Genomic DNA, 16537 nt, shown 5'->3' on the forward strand with positions numbered 1-16537 from the left:
GCGACTGACAGACGTATGTTAGTCGTGGTGGGCGGGATACATTGACGTGGCTTCCGACAAATCATCATTCTATAACTCATTTTTCACTCACTCATAAATATAACTCCGTATAAGATAAAAATGTTAAAAAAAAACATGCTTCGACAAATCAAGAAAAATCATGCTTGATTACATGTCGATGTACTTTTGGCCTATACTCGAGTAGATGGCAACACCGTTTGATATTTAAAGCCCGACCAGAAATATATGATCATTGTCAAGAGGGCGCTGCTATTTTCATGTATAGAGTGACAGTTCAGTTTAGTACGAAATTTTTAGTTCCAATGAAATTCCGCAATGCGGCGCGTGATCATATTTTACTGGTCAGGCTTTAACACATATCAGTGAAAGAACACGGGTCAAATAGCCATATATATATATAAGTATCGCGTAAGCGGATCGTAAAAATGTTACGAGTACGAGACGCGTAGAGTTCGCGTAAACGTAATCGTTTTATAAGTGAAATCTCATTTGTTGAAATCATGGCCTCGCTGGCGTCAGATATCTTCGGCGTATGTATCGACGATCTTACTTGCTCGTCAGATGAAGAAGATTATTTTTAGATCATGTCAGAAGTTTTGTTTCTTACGCCTGTCGTAATGACGACAAGATGTCAGGCTGCGTAGACAATATGCCAATCGTTAACGCTCTGTAGCGAACGAAATGCAACTGTGTGTGTCGCCCTGATATGGAAGAATGATAGAGAGATATATAATTATGCTACGCTACGGAGCGAGAACGATTGGCATCTTGTCTACGCAGCCTGAAATCTCATACGCTAGGCTACGACGACGCTTCTAGTGCGGACTTTTTTGAAGTTGTTCGTGCTCGTAGCGCTCTCGTCCTACCCGCGTATTACGATACGCTTACGCGTCTCTTACGATTACGCTTCGTGTGCTGGGGGCCTAAGAGGTTCAGTCCTGTGTCGAAAGATGGCAGTAAATTTAGTTGACTACAAAATTTACTTTGAGAATACGCCTCTATACTAAATTATCTTTGGTTAAAGTAACTTTCTTAGTTCTCATAATTGGTATATACAGTACAGGAGTATTACAGTAACTGTACAACTAATAAACTAAAATAATGAATAGCTTAAATCTAAAATAGACATTTGAGGCAATGTACCAAGGATCCCGGCGGCGGCATTTTCTCGTTGTATCGCAATGCTGATACGTTGTGCGAGGAAGCCGCCAGCTCTTCATTCACTAGTTAAGTACCTAGTTACGTCAACCAGACGCTTCGCGATTTCGCGTGCTGGGACCCCATGGACCTAGAGTTTCAACTCCAAATGGTACAAACTGGTACTCTCTTCCAAGGCTCTTATCTTAGTTCTTCATATTATTATTTGTCTAATAAAACTATTTTCAAACTTAAAAAACGCAACATCTCTTCACTAAATTAGCCATGCCAAAAGCTTTTTGAAATCATCAATGCGGCCTTCACCTGATTTCGATTTCCTTTGCCATATTTCATTTATTTGGATATTTCCATTTTGTTTTATTTCCAATGGCGAATAACATTTTAAATACTTATTATAAAACAAAAGTTAATCCCAGGGTAATATGTAGTTTCACATTTACCTTTTGAATATATTCAATATTGTTAAAATTTGTGTTAATAATCCGTAAATCCAGCTTCGTAGAAATATTGACGAGAATCACTCTAGAGGAATAAAATGTAGATATTTATTATTTTTGTCGTTATAAGGTTTATGGGCGAACTTCAAGAAACGTGAACATACAATTATTAAATATTATATGAAAATAATTCCTTAATTCCTACTTACCCAACCATAAACATACCAGATAAAAGAATATTAAATATGCAAATATGTGTCGTTTCTAAGCATAAAAACCCACGTTGTCGCTTGCCATAACGACGCTTTCACAGGTTCGTATAAAGGTACAAGCAAATCTCGTCCTTATGATAAGCGACAAAGTGGGACCTTTGACTAGACTTTGACACATACACTTCACGCATAAACCGGTGACGCGATTTAAATGATATTTGGTTTTAAGATAGTATGTAGTTTGAGGCTCGGAGAAATACATAAGCCCATAAGGTAGTATTTTTTATAAAACATCATCATCATTCAAAAGCTAGGTGGAACTAGATGAATTCAAATTATTTTGTTTTTTGGGATAATATGGGAAAACCGTAACTACAATCTTTTGTACATATATTATATTTTATACAATAGTATATGAATACTAGAAGAGTAACTGCCTAAGAACCTTTAAATGGTAAAGTTTTTGTAAATATTCAAATTCTCTAGCTTCCGTTCAACTTAACCTTACCGTAAACTCATAACTACACTACACACACGCGCACATTCGCACACACTCACATACTCTCTCTCTCTCACATACACATACACACACACGCACGCACACACACACGCATGCACGCATGTACTCACTCTTGCTAGGATATATAGAGTACATGTGAGAGAGTGTGCGTGTCATATATGGTGCACACTACCTTGACTAGTATTCATGCTTCACTCTAAGTAGCAAGTATCGAAATGTCATCAAAAAGAAAAGAAATAAATAACTATGAGCCATTTATGTGTGTACACACACACATAAGTGGTTCATAGTTATCATATATAAGTGACGGGTAGACTGGACAGTTTTGTGAAGTAAAGTGCATAAAGTGTGTTAATATTATAAAAAGAGATAAAATCTATCAGACTATAAACAGTTATAGTGAACTCATTTAGCGGAACTCTATGTTACAACATTAGGTATATATATGTATATGACACCGTAAGATTGTACACCCGTTAGTTTATAATCTAATGTAGGTAGTTATATTACAAACTAACCTAACCTATAGTTTGTAATATAACTACCGTCAGTTTATAATGTAACTAGCGAGATTATAATCTGACGAGTGTTTACAATTTTACGGTGACATATATATCCCTAGCATAAGCATTATATATCAGAATAAACCTGTACTCCTGAGATAGCATTTGTATTTACGTCCCACATCACAGAATTTGTGTTTGTTAGAATGGGATGAAATTTAACAACGTGTCTCTAAGTTTCATTTCATACAGTAGGTTTTTGTAGGAGTAGGTTATAACGTGCGATCTGCGTAACAGGTGCGGTGACGGTAAACATTTTGGGCCACTGAGTCTAACTGCGTTAGTTCTAGTTCCGATGTCCAATATGCCCTGGGGATGTGCTTGCGTGCGTTCACTGACTGCTGTTCTCGCTTCGCCCCTAGGCTACGAGAGTACAGTTAAGGTCATACATATGTATATATTTTATACCATTATTTTATTCGATTAAATTGAAGAATGTATATATATTAATGAAATTTTACTGTATTTATGAATTACATATTATACAAAAAAGTATAAGGGCCACCACACACTAGCGTCTTTTGAGCGTAGGCGTCTAGCAACGCTATGGACAATGGCGTCGCTGCGCAGTTGCGCCAACGTTGCCTCTAGGAGCAGCCGTAGAGTTGACTAGACGCCGACGCTCGGGAGACGCTAGTGTGGGGCCACACTAACCGTATAAAAAAAAACTTGTCCGTTGGCGAACAGTGTCGACCTTTGAGTAAGATTCAAGGAAATAGGTACGCATGCCTTCCATACGCATGCATACGTACGCATGCATGATGGACTTTACAATGTTGCGCGCTAAAAGGTACCTTTCACATATGTGTGGTGGTCCAAAATCTGGGGTTTAAACCTCGGCTGAGCTGTAAGTCCATATAGAGCAGAAAAATAGTTCTCAATAAAAGAAGAGGGCGCTAACTCAAAATTGCAATTTTTATTTTGAATTTTTACGTTTTCATTAAATGCAAAAGCAATGAAAAAAAGTCACCCGGGACTCGGGAAAAGGGACCCGGGTTAATGGTCGGCAACGCGCATGTAACTCTTCTGAAATTGTAGGCGTACATAGGCTACGGAGACTGCTCACCATCTGGCGGGCCGTATGCTTGTTTGCCACCGACGTAGAATAAAATAAAAAGAGAACTAGACTATATTTGTGAGGACAGACTTTAAGCAAAACTTTAAAAAGTAAAAGTTGGCTTTAGAAGAAAAAACATGTTTAATTTTCATTTATTCTCAATTGTACATAATTACCCTCCTACTTTCAGTATAAATAAGGATGACTCACGCTAGACCGGGCCGGGGCCGGGCCGGAGCGTCCAATACGTCATTTTCAATGACGGCTGATCGGTGATCACGCGGTGCTTTCCATAGAAACGAAGCGCCGAAAGCTCCGGCGCGGTCTCGTCCCGGCCCAGTCCAGCGTGAGACATCCTTAAATTAAATTTGAAACAAAGTATTACTTTTAGAGATATTGACGAAAAACGTCAAAACCCGCGCGAATACGAAATCTTCCGTCGCAAGTTTCGCGCGGCGCGCCTAATCTTTTGTCCCTTTCTAATTTCCTGGCTTTACGCCCCCCTCTTAACATGTGTTTATTGCAGCGTGGGCCGCGATGCCGCGCTGTTACATGGTGAAGAAGAGCAACCAGCGCCATGACGGACCTCCCCCGTGCAGCCCCACCGAGGCCACCGTAGCGCCGCCGTGCTACAGCCCGGCCGAGGACCCCGCGCTCACTGGTAACGTAGCCCAACGTAGCATTGTACTCTGTGTAGCTAGGCAAAGATGGCCCGATATGAACTTTACGATACGTCAAAAATTTCAGATATGACTGTATCAACAGTGACGTTTTTGTTTAAAGAAACGTCACTTTTAACACTGACATAATAATCCATGGTCTAGGTTTACACGGCGTTACTTACGTATACGGGATTTTATCGAATATTGTAGTGGCAGCTAAATTTGTATGGCGATGATCAAAATCGTTCACACGGCTAGACACCTTCCTGCACAGACGCTGTGTGAACTAAATTGAAAGTTTGTGTTGTTTCACTACGATATTCGATAAAATATCCCATAGGGCCGATTTAGACGGCACGCGAACTCGCATGCGATTTTAGTTACATTGCGGACTATTGAGGTTACAACTAATTCGGCGACCGATCAAATACCGCAATGTAATGAAACTCGCATGCGAGTTCTCGCACCGTGTAAATGAGCCCATATTGTATCTTTAGCAAATGTTTGACGTATCTTAAAGTTCGAATGCGACCTAGAACTATTCACTGGTCGAGTATCTTTGTAGCATTGCCGTACGCGTAGTTCAATAAATGACCACCGTAGTGCCGCCATTCGACAACCATACTGGTCATGTAGGTTGTAGCCCGCCATTCACGTTAACGACACTCGTTCCGTAAAAATGTTTTGCACAACGACACAATACAATAAGGACATACTTATAAATAAATATTACAAGTTAAATACAGGCTAACCTACCATGCGAGTGCTAAAGTAGGCTTGCTTAAATATATTATAAATACGTTTATACTTTATGTACAATCATCTTTAACAGGCTTTAAAATTTTAATCACATAATGTTCGTTTAAAATGTACATTCGCATTTACTATCTCTTGTATTGAAGTAGAAATAAACACATTTAACAAGCAACTTCAACCTGTTCCAAGTAAATTAGCAGCAGCGTATATTCCAGGACTTCAATATTATTTTCCTCAGTTACTGCGCTCGCAAATCGTCGTCGTCCTTTTGCCAGACGGCAATAATTTGTCTCATAATGGAGTTATCACAGATATATAAAATGGCAGAATACCTAAACGCTCCGCCCAGATACTGTTTAATTATCTTACACAAATAGAACCGGTAGAGAGTAATACTTGTGATTGGGTCCATTTTTATTAGGGTTGCGTATCCAAAGGGTGAAAACCCTATTACTTAGACTCCACTCTCCATCTGTCGGTCTGTCTGTATCTCGTGAACCGTGATAGATAGTTGAAATTTTTACAGATGTTGAATTTCTGTTGATGCTATAACAACAAATACTAAAAACAGGTAAAATACATATTTAAGTATGGCCGGTTTTTTACTTAATAACCTACTACAAAAAAGATATTTTAGAAATTACTTCGAATAATTTTTTGTTGTTCTGAATAGATTTAAACTTGTATACATATGAAAATAAAATAAATTACCCGTATTGTACAAACAACAACTACATTGCTCAAAAATAAATCAAGCAATTGTGAGATCTAATGTATGTATAACGATATCTGTTTATAATGTTTATTAAGTATTATGAATGAAAACTTAGACTTTTCGGTAAAATGCGTGAAAAATTGGAATGTTACCTATAAATACACAAATTAAGAACTGTAGGTATGGTATGACGCATTATTTTTGACGTCAGTAGAAAGTTCACAATCGGTAACACGGGTATACTCAAACTAAGTCACACGTGGTACATTTATGTAGTCTGTTTGAATATGTGTCCGAGGGGGTAGCCGAGCAACTGGTGCTACACGTCGTAATTCTATTAGCGAATCCTCCCTGTATGCATGCAATCGCATGACAATTAGCCTTTTTGTGCATTCGCCGAGCTGTGTGTTCGATTGAATTACTCTTCGTAATGCGAATTATGTGTGTATAAAAAAGGAGGGTTTGAGCTATGCTAGCTGATTGCTACTTTGAAATGGATGATCAGATTTTTTAAACCACGGCAATACACGGCGTACAATCATACGGACTCCAAATAAGTAAGGAAAGTAAATCGGACGCCACGGAGGGTAGACAACTATCACTACTTAGAGTAAAGCATGAATACTTACTTTAAATTCATAATACTTTTCGCTCACTCCTCCCATGACATTTCATTTTAGTTTAATTTTGATATTGTTTCATTTAACCTATTTCTCTTGACACACGTATCTTGCATACTTAAAAAGAGAAAAAAACCGGAATATTGTTAATTTCCAAAAGACGTCTATTTTGGAACCAAATAAAGGTCTGTCTGTAGTCTACGATATATTTTCGGCTACGATTTGTGTTATTTTTAATTCCATAGCTGGAATCCGAACACTACCGGAAGTATTCAAACTTTCGAGCTGCGACCACCTCTATTTGATCTATAGAGGGCACCATCAAGTCTAACGCTAAAATAGATAATAAGTAAGCGAAAAAAAATAACCACTGGCTAAAGCAGGCGTAGTAGTATATTATAATTAGTCAGTAGGGAAGCCTTAACGCACGTGTAATTGTATTTGTATGTATTTATCCTTGTTTATTCGTATATATATGTAGTGTATATGATCATCACAAGGTATAAATAAACATATTATAGTATTTATGTAGAAATTTTACTTCGCTCAATAGTTGTTTTTTGTTTATTTCTCCCATCTTGACGCTTTTCTGTTTTGCCTTATGGTTGACTGGTAGAGAATGCCTATAGTGGCATTAAGTTCGCCTGTTGTATTCTTTTTTATGTGCGTTAAGGTTTAAAATAAATAAATAAAATAGTTGTTGTTACGTACTAATATGGACCGGAGCGCAAAAACGGATTCTAAGTGATACGAAGATGTCTGCCGTGACAAGTTTTGTACTTGTTTCCTTAACGAAATAGTCAAAAAAACTCCCCTTTTTTCATTAGGTATCTACCATATAGTAAAAATTGATACTCAATACCATTCTATTAGCTTCCCGTTTCGAATATTTGACAATAGGCCTTGTACATATTTGGTCTTTGGTTGCCATATTACGAACTGTACCTATTTAAAACAAGATTCATTTTCAACCAATTATTTTTAATTCTTTCACAAATAATTATGAAAATCATCATTGAATGTAGCTGCCGCAAAAACAGTGTTGAGTAAATTTGCTCATTCATTGCTGATCCATAAAGTCTTTTTTAATTATGAGTGCTCAAGTAAATCACATCTATTAATAAAATTGCGTCTGATATTGGTAAAATGGAAGTCTAAAAGTAATACGCATTCATTGTATACAGGCTCTCGTTATATTAATTGTTTATTAAAGAAAAAAAATGGAACCATTAACAACCGGAGTGTGGCTCGATAATTGATACAAAATTAGGATCTATAAGTCTAACCATCGGCCTGATTCAAACAATGATTAAGACACGTTTAAGATCTTGGAAAGATATTTAAAAGACCGATAACTAAACGACATGTCAAAATTGACGTTTATTTCGATTCCGCTGTGATCCCAATAAGATCTATCTACGATATTTCTAATCGAGCTGCTTCTGTCAATTATACGACATATAAACGATATCTAAAAGAGAACTTATCTAAACCAGAACTTATCGTTATCGTAAGAACTTATCTAAACCAGAACTTATCGTTATCGTATCACATTCTTCGAATCAGGCCGCATGTTTCCATGGGACAGACTGTTTGTCACAAAATTTAAAAAAGTGACCGACCGCACGGTTTCCTTAAAGAATCGTACGCGGTATTGATTTATATCCGCTTACTAGTAGCAAGAAGCCCACAAAGCGGCGGATCTAATAAAACTGAAGGGATATCCAATATCAATGCACTTGGTTTCATTCATTTCGTTACGAGGGCGGGCTCAAGGGAGATCCGATGTGAATCGTATCAGTAAAACAAAGACATGACTCTTCTAACCAACATAGACTACCTCACGCGGATCTCGTATGAAGAATCGGGGGCAGCTCCTGTTTTAACCATTTTTTACGGTATTTATACTGATACGACCTAGAAGTACCTACATACGCTCACGCTGATTGGCGGACGCAAAATGCTAGTTTGTGTGACAGGAGCCGTGTCATTGAGCATCACGCTCGCGCTCATTGGTGAGATGATGAGATGCACTGCGAGACGTGTACAATTCGAATTTACATTTCAATGTCAATATTATGTAATTCTGTTTTGTTTCACCCGTGCGTCTCTCTTGCGCCATTATGTACCGACATGCACGAACAAGTATGAGTGAAATCCACGCGAATGATAACAAAATGATATTCCCATACCACAATGCTATCACATTTACTCCGATACAGATAGACAGTGTGCGTGTTTTAGGTATTAACAGACTCTCTGTGATTTTTCCCGCGTATAAGTCATGTAAAAATATTGGGGACTGGTTGATGGCAGCGATATAGGTACTTACGTCAAATAAATTCATGTACATATTTCTTATTCTCTTTGTGTGAAAACAGCTTTTCGCTTCTAATTTTTACAACAATCAATAAATAAATAAAAATCAAACGTATGGCCATAGCTATTGTTAATATACATACATAAAATTATGTATTATGTATGGGGGAGCGGAAGAAGATTCATATTTAACTTACGTTACGGTTTTGAACTGGTTTTAATGCGACCCTGACGATCACCTTGATAGCATGCACCAATCATGGTAAGCGATCTTCAAGGTCGTTTCAAAATAAGATTAAAACCTTAAGTTGTTAAATTGGAATCGGACTTGGATCCTCCTAAAGTTGTAAAACTTTATTAAACAGGTGTTAATTTTGTCAATACAGTCGGAAGGACCACAAAAAGCGACGTATTGTTTCCCGGGACCCGGATTTGTATTGTTATTGTGAACTGCACAAGCGGATTTTAGGTGTGGTCGAGTAACAGTGAAATCGTTTGTTGCGAGTCCAACTATTCAAAAGTGAACTCATATTTTGCCACAATCATTGTACTAAGGTAGAAGAATTTGCAGCTTTGTCTGCATAATAATATTAAGAGAGTCGAAACGGGTAAGTATGTTCAGCTTATATGTATGAAATATCTATCATGCTGGTTTTACCACGCTCATAATTTTATTGTCATCTGGTAATAATAGTTTATATAGCCCTTATTACATAGGTACTGAACGACCCAGAAATGTACTATAAATTTGCTCAGTGTCAGTTCTCAAATGGAAACAGTCGCCGTGAAGTTTCACGATTTTTTTTTCCGTAAACACTTCAGCTTTAAAATCTACTCCCTGCTGAAGTTTTCTTGAGGAACTGCAGTATCACATTCTTCAAAGAGGGAGTGTACAGGTTTTTAACACTTTTCCAGGCCGCACTAATCTACAAGGATTTCCCAAAAAAAAAAAACAAATATATTCCAATTAATCCAGCTTTGATGATTCATTTCAAGGCAAGTCTCATTTTCCGAAAGTGCAATCTAATTTGAACCTTAAATCGGAACACGAAAGTTGAAATTCTATTGGCGCATATGTGGTCGATAAATTGTACTATGGCTGGAAAAGGGTTAAAGGATCTGCACGCGGCGCCTATTGCCGGAAATGATCACAAACACTCAATTTGTAAATAACTTGGTCAGCTGGTTCACAATTAGAAATGCATGTGGTCTGACATTCGGAGCTATGCAGAGTTCTGATTCTACTCGAGAAAATGCCAAAAGGCTAGGTGGCTATGTATATTACTTACAAAATTACATAGGTGGATACCTAAGCATGTCTTTATAATTTTCGTCTTTAATGGCTCCTTTACACGATTCCCCAGCGCTGTACCAGCGAGATAGCCTTGGCGATGGTTGAGAGCATGCACTATGAAATGGGCCACGTGTGAATGCGTACGTACCATCGCTGGCTCACTACTTTGATGTGCGAATGAATAACCGACACCGTGGCCATCTTTCGCCATCCCGTCGCGCCATAAGCCATTCGACACCACTACCACAGAATAAATAACAGTATAACAGTATCATCATCCACTACCCTCTTTACACGCTGGCCCATCTTCGTAGACGTCATAAAAAAAAATGATTCGCTAATGTAAAATTGTGCTTATAGAGCAAGACGTTGTTCGGTACCAAGACTAATTCTTCATTAGCTGCGCACTTTAAACAACAATAATGAAAAAAAAAATCGAGACCGGAAATCGTAGTCCTTATATTTATTGTGCTTTGTCTGTTATTATTATCTTACAAGTACAATTTTAAATCTATTTACCTTAAAAAAATTAATTAATCAAACTAATATTATCAAGAGCGTGTGGTGCATTTTCGTTTTTACATTTCCATATATTTATATTCTCGTGTTCACTCAAAGGAATCTGCACACTAAAACGTGTGGGACTTAACTTGAAAGTGTGGGACTTTTAAATGAAAACTTAGAATCAGCGTTTAAAATTAAAAGCTCCAGGAACAGCCAGCGTCGTATCTTGTTAACACGAACAAAAGTCTTTTGTTTACCTTTTTGATGATAACGCTAATGAACGGATGCAGTTACCTACCTGAAATACGCCGCTATTGTTCTGATTAAAATATATATATCCTAAAATGTTGTTGCACAAAATAAAGATTTATAGAAAAGTGTGCAATGTACTAGAGACACGAGTAAATTATTAAAAAAATAGGTTAGAGTCATCCACCACCAGAGCATCAAGCCGCAAACAAATCAACTAAGTAGTCGATCAACAATCAACAATCAAGTTCTAATCGTGGATTAGTATACTGCGAGAAATATCGTCATATACCTAGAAAAGTGGATGGATGGAATGGATGTGTCACTTATATTGAAAGTTTCGTTCATTCCATTCGTTCCAGGTGAAACGTGGGGCCTCCTTTTAATCCCTTTTAGGGGCTTTGACAGCCGGACAAAGCTAATTGCAGTTGACGTGTTAAGCTGCGCGATCCTTTTTATGCAGAAAAATCGACAATGCAGCGTTGTAAAGTAAACTTGGTAATGATAACTGGACAACGTTTCGAACAATCAATTCTTAAACGTGTAATCAACATGCCATGTATAAATCATCCCATAAAAAATATAAATGTGAAATGAGAGCCAAGTTCAATATTAAGAATATGCATCCTTGTCGACTTCACTGGCAAAAGAATTGAGATTTATATGCGTACCAAGTTCTAGTTCACTTGGGATGTAATTAAAGTTCAGATGTTGACTTGGCTAGTTTTTACGTACAAGCTACATTATATTTATCTATGTTACTTTTCTAAAATTAAGGTTTTTGTAATAGATCTCAATTCTTTTGCCAGCGAAGTCTACAACGACGTATCTTTTTAGGGTTCCGTAGTCAACTAGGAACCCTTATAGTTTCGCCATGTCCGTCTGTCTGTCTGTCTGTCCGAGGCTTTGCTCCGTGGTCGTTAGTGCTAGAAAGCTGAAATTTGGCATGGATATATAAATCAATAAAGCCGACAAAGTCGTACAATAAAATCTAAAAATTTAATTTTTTTTAGGGTATCTCCCCTACACGTAAAGTGGGGGTGAATTTTTTTTTCGCTTCAACCCTAGAGTGTGGGGTATCGTTGGAAAGGTCTTTCAAAACTAATAGGGGTTTTCAAGATATATTTTTTGATAAAGTTAATATATTTGGAGATAATCGCTCCGAAAGAAAAATAAAATGTGTCCCCCCCCCTCTAACTTTTGAACCATAGGTCCAAAAAATATGAAAAAAAATCGTGGAAGTAGAGCTTAAGAAAGACATTAAATGAAAACTATAGCGGACATGATCAGTTTAGCTGTTTTTGAGTTATCACAAAAAGTTTTCCCTTCATAGTAAAAAGACTTTAATTAGGTACTGATTATGCAAATTTGCCTATTTGTTCAACTTGGGTGAAAGGTACCGTTTCATCCCTTGGTTAACAATTTACTATACTTTAAGCTCCAGTTTAGCTTATTGTGACGGAAGAGTAACTACGGAACCCTACACTGAGCGTGGCCCGACATGCTCTTGGCCGGTTTTTTTATATTGAACTTGTATCTCATTTTACATTTATGTTTTTGATGGGATATCATTACTTTATGTAGGGAAGGTCGATAGGCGCTTTGTGTGTACATAAATAAAAAACTGTTTTTTGGAAAATATTACCAATCGCAAAAATAGCTGTTTGTTTATCTTAGGTTCCTTGACTTAACACACAATTGCCCAGCTGGATGCCAAATTTCAATTTAAGTCATCTGGAAGTGGGTTAAGTTTTTGATTAGGTCAGTCAGTGAGACAGTGAGAAAAATCCCGATTTGTTTTTTAATCTCGTATTTTTAGTTGAACTATATACCACATGCATACGGACAAATATAGGCACAAAGTTAATAACCGGTTGAGCTACATTCATGGAATTTGGTGTTCTAGTTAGCCTTAAGAGTTTTAATAAATGAACTGAATTTCATGTTTAATTTTAGTAGATTTTGAGTTACGTAAGGGTCCAATTCGTTTAATATAACACACGGTTGCTGCGTCGTCGCCAGTTCTCTTCATTAGAACTTGGTTTGACTCGCTGTCGCGTGTTTAGATCTATGTACATAATAGAGCTTCTTTTATTTTTATGATTCAACTTTTACTTATATTTATATAAAATAAATTTAAAAATATTTTATGGCATTGTTGTTAATTTACACGATAAAGTTTTGATTACAACTTTAAGTAGGTACGGTCACGTCTGAAAAAATCGATACGAAAAAAGTGCCAAAAATATGTATACACGACTTTATTGCCCATATATTAAGGTAGTGTATACATATTTTTGGCACATTTTCGCACCGATATTTTCAGACGTGTCTGTACGAGTATAACGTCTGGCAAACAGGGGAAATGAGAAATAACTTGTCAAGTCTGCAGTCAGCTGCCTTATTAGTTAGGATTCTTGAAACTAGTTGACGCGGGAATAGTGGCATATTCCAAGAACGTAGTAGACACTGTGACATAGACTAATATGATTTATATAATTAATCTACAAAGTGTCAAATCGAATCGGTTTCTATGACAATACACTAATAATATTACTTTAATACCGTTTGAGAAATAGGCCATAGGTAGCGATGGGCAATTTCTGAAACATTTCACGTATTTCCTTAACGGTGACATATTTAAAATTTTGAAAATTACATAATTGTCAAGAAAGGTTTTTGATAGATATGTTACCGCATAAATTTCACTTAAATTTCATGCAACTTTTCCACTACTCCTGACGTCAGTTGGACGGATTATGATCGGAAAATTCGAGAACATATGACAGTAGCCGCGAGGCTATGGGGTAATCGCACCCGGCTATGATACAATGGACGTAAGTTCAAGTCCACGCTACGCTGCGCCTTTTTCCTTTTTTGATTTTTAAGCATATTTGCTATTTGTTTAGCTTCGTATGTGTATACTAGATATATTTATTTAATTTAAATCTCTCATATATGAAATTTTATTTTACTTTTTCTTATTCGTTATCCTAATACACGATAATATTCGTAATGTCTTTACTGAGCATTATAGAGTCCGCTTGACATTTTATTATACATATTTGCCATGCTGTTCATTCCAATAAAAAAAATTGTGAATAATTTTGAGACAGTAAAGCAGGCAGATCTTTAACATATTATTTATCTAAATATATTATATAGCAAAGTCGCCCCGCCGCGTCTATCTGTCTGTTCGCTAAAACCTCGAAAACTAAGAAAAATTAAAAGAATTATAAGCGAAATTTTCCATTTGAAACTTACAGTAACTTACATGAAATTTAAGTGTAAGTTTCACTTTGGAAACTTACAAGCTGCGCATCACTAGCCATAGGTCGTCAGTTGTTAGTCAGTGTTAATAAAGATTACCGCTTATACATATTCACTTGAGTATGTCAAAGTCACTGATTGCACAGACACCGCTTTATGAAGCGCTTAAAGAGAGCACGAGGTTTCCTCAAATATTTTACTTGAACAATACTACGATTTGAGTAGCACTCTTAAAGTTTATTTCGTAAATATTTTTAATTTCCACGAGTTATGGTGTCGTAGGCGCAACTTAAATTTCGATACCAAAATGGTTTTGCTCCCTTACTAATTTAAGACCACAGACAACAAAAGACAGATAAGCGCCTTAGTGTCAGGCCTGAGTGGACGCTCGAAGCGGAGCGTTCGGCGGGGCGTGCAGCGTGGCGTCGGGCTCACAAGTGATTTGAGCAGCGCAGCGTGCGCTAAGGCCGCTCCTACATATACGTCTGCATTTGTTTAAGTGTAAGGTCTGAGTGAACGCTCGAGTTAGGCATGCAGATGTACGGGGCGTGCGCCGTGCATGTTAAACAAATGCAAACGTATAGGAGCGGCCTTAGTGCACGCTGCTCAAATCACTTGTGAGCCCGACGCCACGCTGCACGCCCCACCGAACACTCCGCTTTGAGCGTCCACTCCTGATGGCTCCTATGAAAGTTCATTTTGATAATGGGAAACCTACCACACGTAAACAAGTCTATTTCATTTTTTTTAGCGAATAGTCCACGTACATTTTAGAGTAGCAATCTCAACTCAAAAGCAAAGTTACGCTAAGTCAAAATGTGACACTTCCGAGTATCCTTATTCAATTCTTTTCACATAAAAATACACAAAAAACATGAAGCATAGAGGAGAAACCTCTCAATTTTTTACACGAAGTCTTCAGTATTGACAAATAGAGTTGTTGACACATGTGCAATTTTATAACTAAATATAGTTAAATAGATAGACAATGAGCAATTTATCATTTGAAAACTTAAAAAATATGTGGGAATAATTAAAAAAGTACAAGACCGCAAAGTTTCAAAATTTAAGTTTTTTAAAAACACCCAAGAAGGAAGAAAAATAATGGTACCATTCGATTACTTACATTTTCATAAAATAATATTATATAGCAACTATATTACAATTTTTTACCTACTAAATCGCAATTTCCTTGTTTTCCATACATCGAAACGGCTTCTATTATAAGAAATAGTGACATTACATGCTATATTTGCCATTTTGTAAGGAGCATTTCGTCAGTAAAGTGCGATTCGTAGGCTTTGATTATCATTTGTGACTTTTGTATAGCTTTAACGCAGGGGTCTCCAAACCCCGGCCGCGGGCCAAATCCGGCCCGCGAGGCGTTCCAATCCGGCCCGCGGAAGGTTGCCAAACGGATCCCAGGCTCCAGGGTTTCAGCATTCATTTACAGTGGAACTGTTCCTGGCAGCAGCAACTAGACCCCCCGTGCAAAAACCCATGGTGGCCCGCGCGAAAGTTTTAGAGATGCAATATGGCCCTCGGTTAATAATGTTTGGAGGCCCCTGCTTTACCGCAATAGGCCCCATATAGACATATGAATCATTTGATCTTCAAAACAAACCTGATCGATTGATAACATTTATAAAAAAATGTCAAATAGCCTATTATTTTTATTTTAACCAGCCGCTCCACGCGCCAGGACTAAGTAGCACTAAATACAAGTCGCCGACTTACATCATTCAGTATTTATTGATCGGTTCGATTAATGGTAGAACGAAGAACGTGGGGAAAAAACATGTGTCTTGTCCTGTTAAAGGTATATTATTACTATTATTGGCGAATCGTCTGCATTAGTCTAGTTTTCTATAGATAGATTGGACATCAGCAGGCTTAATATGGATGAATATATCCACGGGATAAAATAACCGACTCTTTTTAACATAGCGGGATTGAAAGTGACACCGTTTCATCACACTGTCACGTAAACAAAAATGACCATCATATTATCCGTGACGTAAAAAATATGATGAAGTACCGTAAAACAGCCCAACTATAGCCAATACTACAACTATGGTAAACAAGTTGGTGTTCATTCCACAGCTAAACTGTGGAATGAACTGTCGCCTGCGGTATTTCCGGACCGATACGACCTTCAAACCTTCAAGAAAAGAGCGTAC

At 37.4% G+C, this 16537-nt stretch overlaps 1 protein-coding gene across 1 annotated transcript in view; it reads left to right on the forward strand.

The window, feature by feature from the left end:
- Positions 1–16537, forward strand: part of LOC133522978 (zinc finger protein SNAI2-like) — a 72589-nt gene that overhangs the window by 49183 nt on the left and 6869 nt on the right. Inside the window, exon 2 of the mRNA XM_061858512.1 lies at positions 4495–4629. Within this exon, the coding sequence (XP_061714496.1) occupies positions 4506–4629 (124 nt within the window). The 5' untranslated portion in view covers positions 4495–4505. The remainder of the gene's footprint in view (positions 1–4494; positions 4630–16537) is intronic.

The sequence above is a fragment of the Cydia pomonella genome, chromosome 1 (genome assembly GCF_033807575.1).
Source record: "Cydia pomonella isolate Wapato2018A chromosome 1, ilCydPomo1, whole genome shotgun sequence".
Taxonomy (NCBI): domain Eukaryota; kingdom Metazoa; phylum Arthropoda; class Insecta; order Lepidoptera; family Tortricidae; genus Cydia; species Cydia pomonella.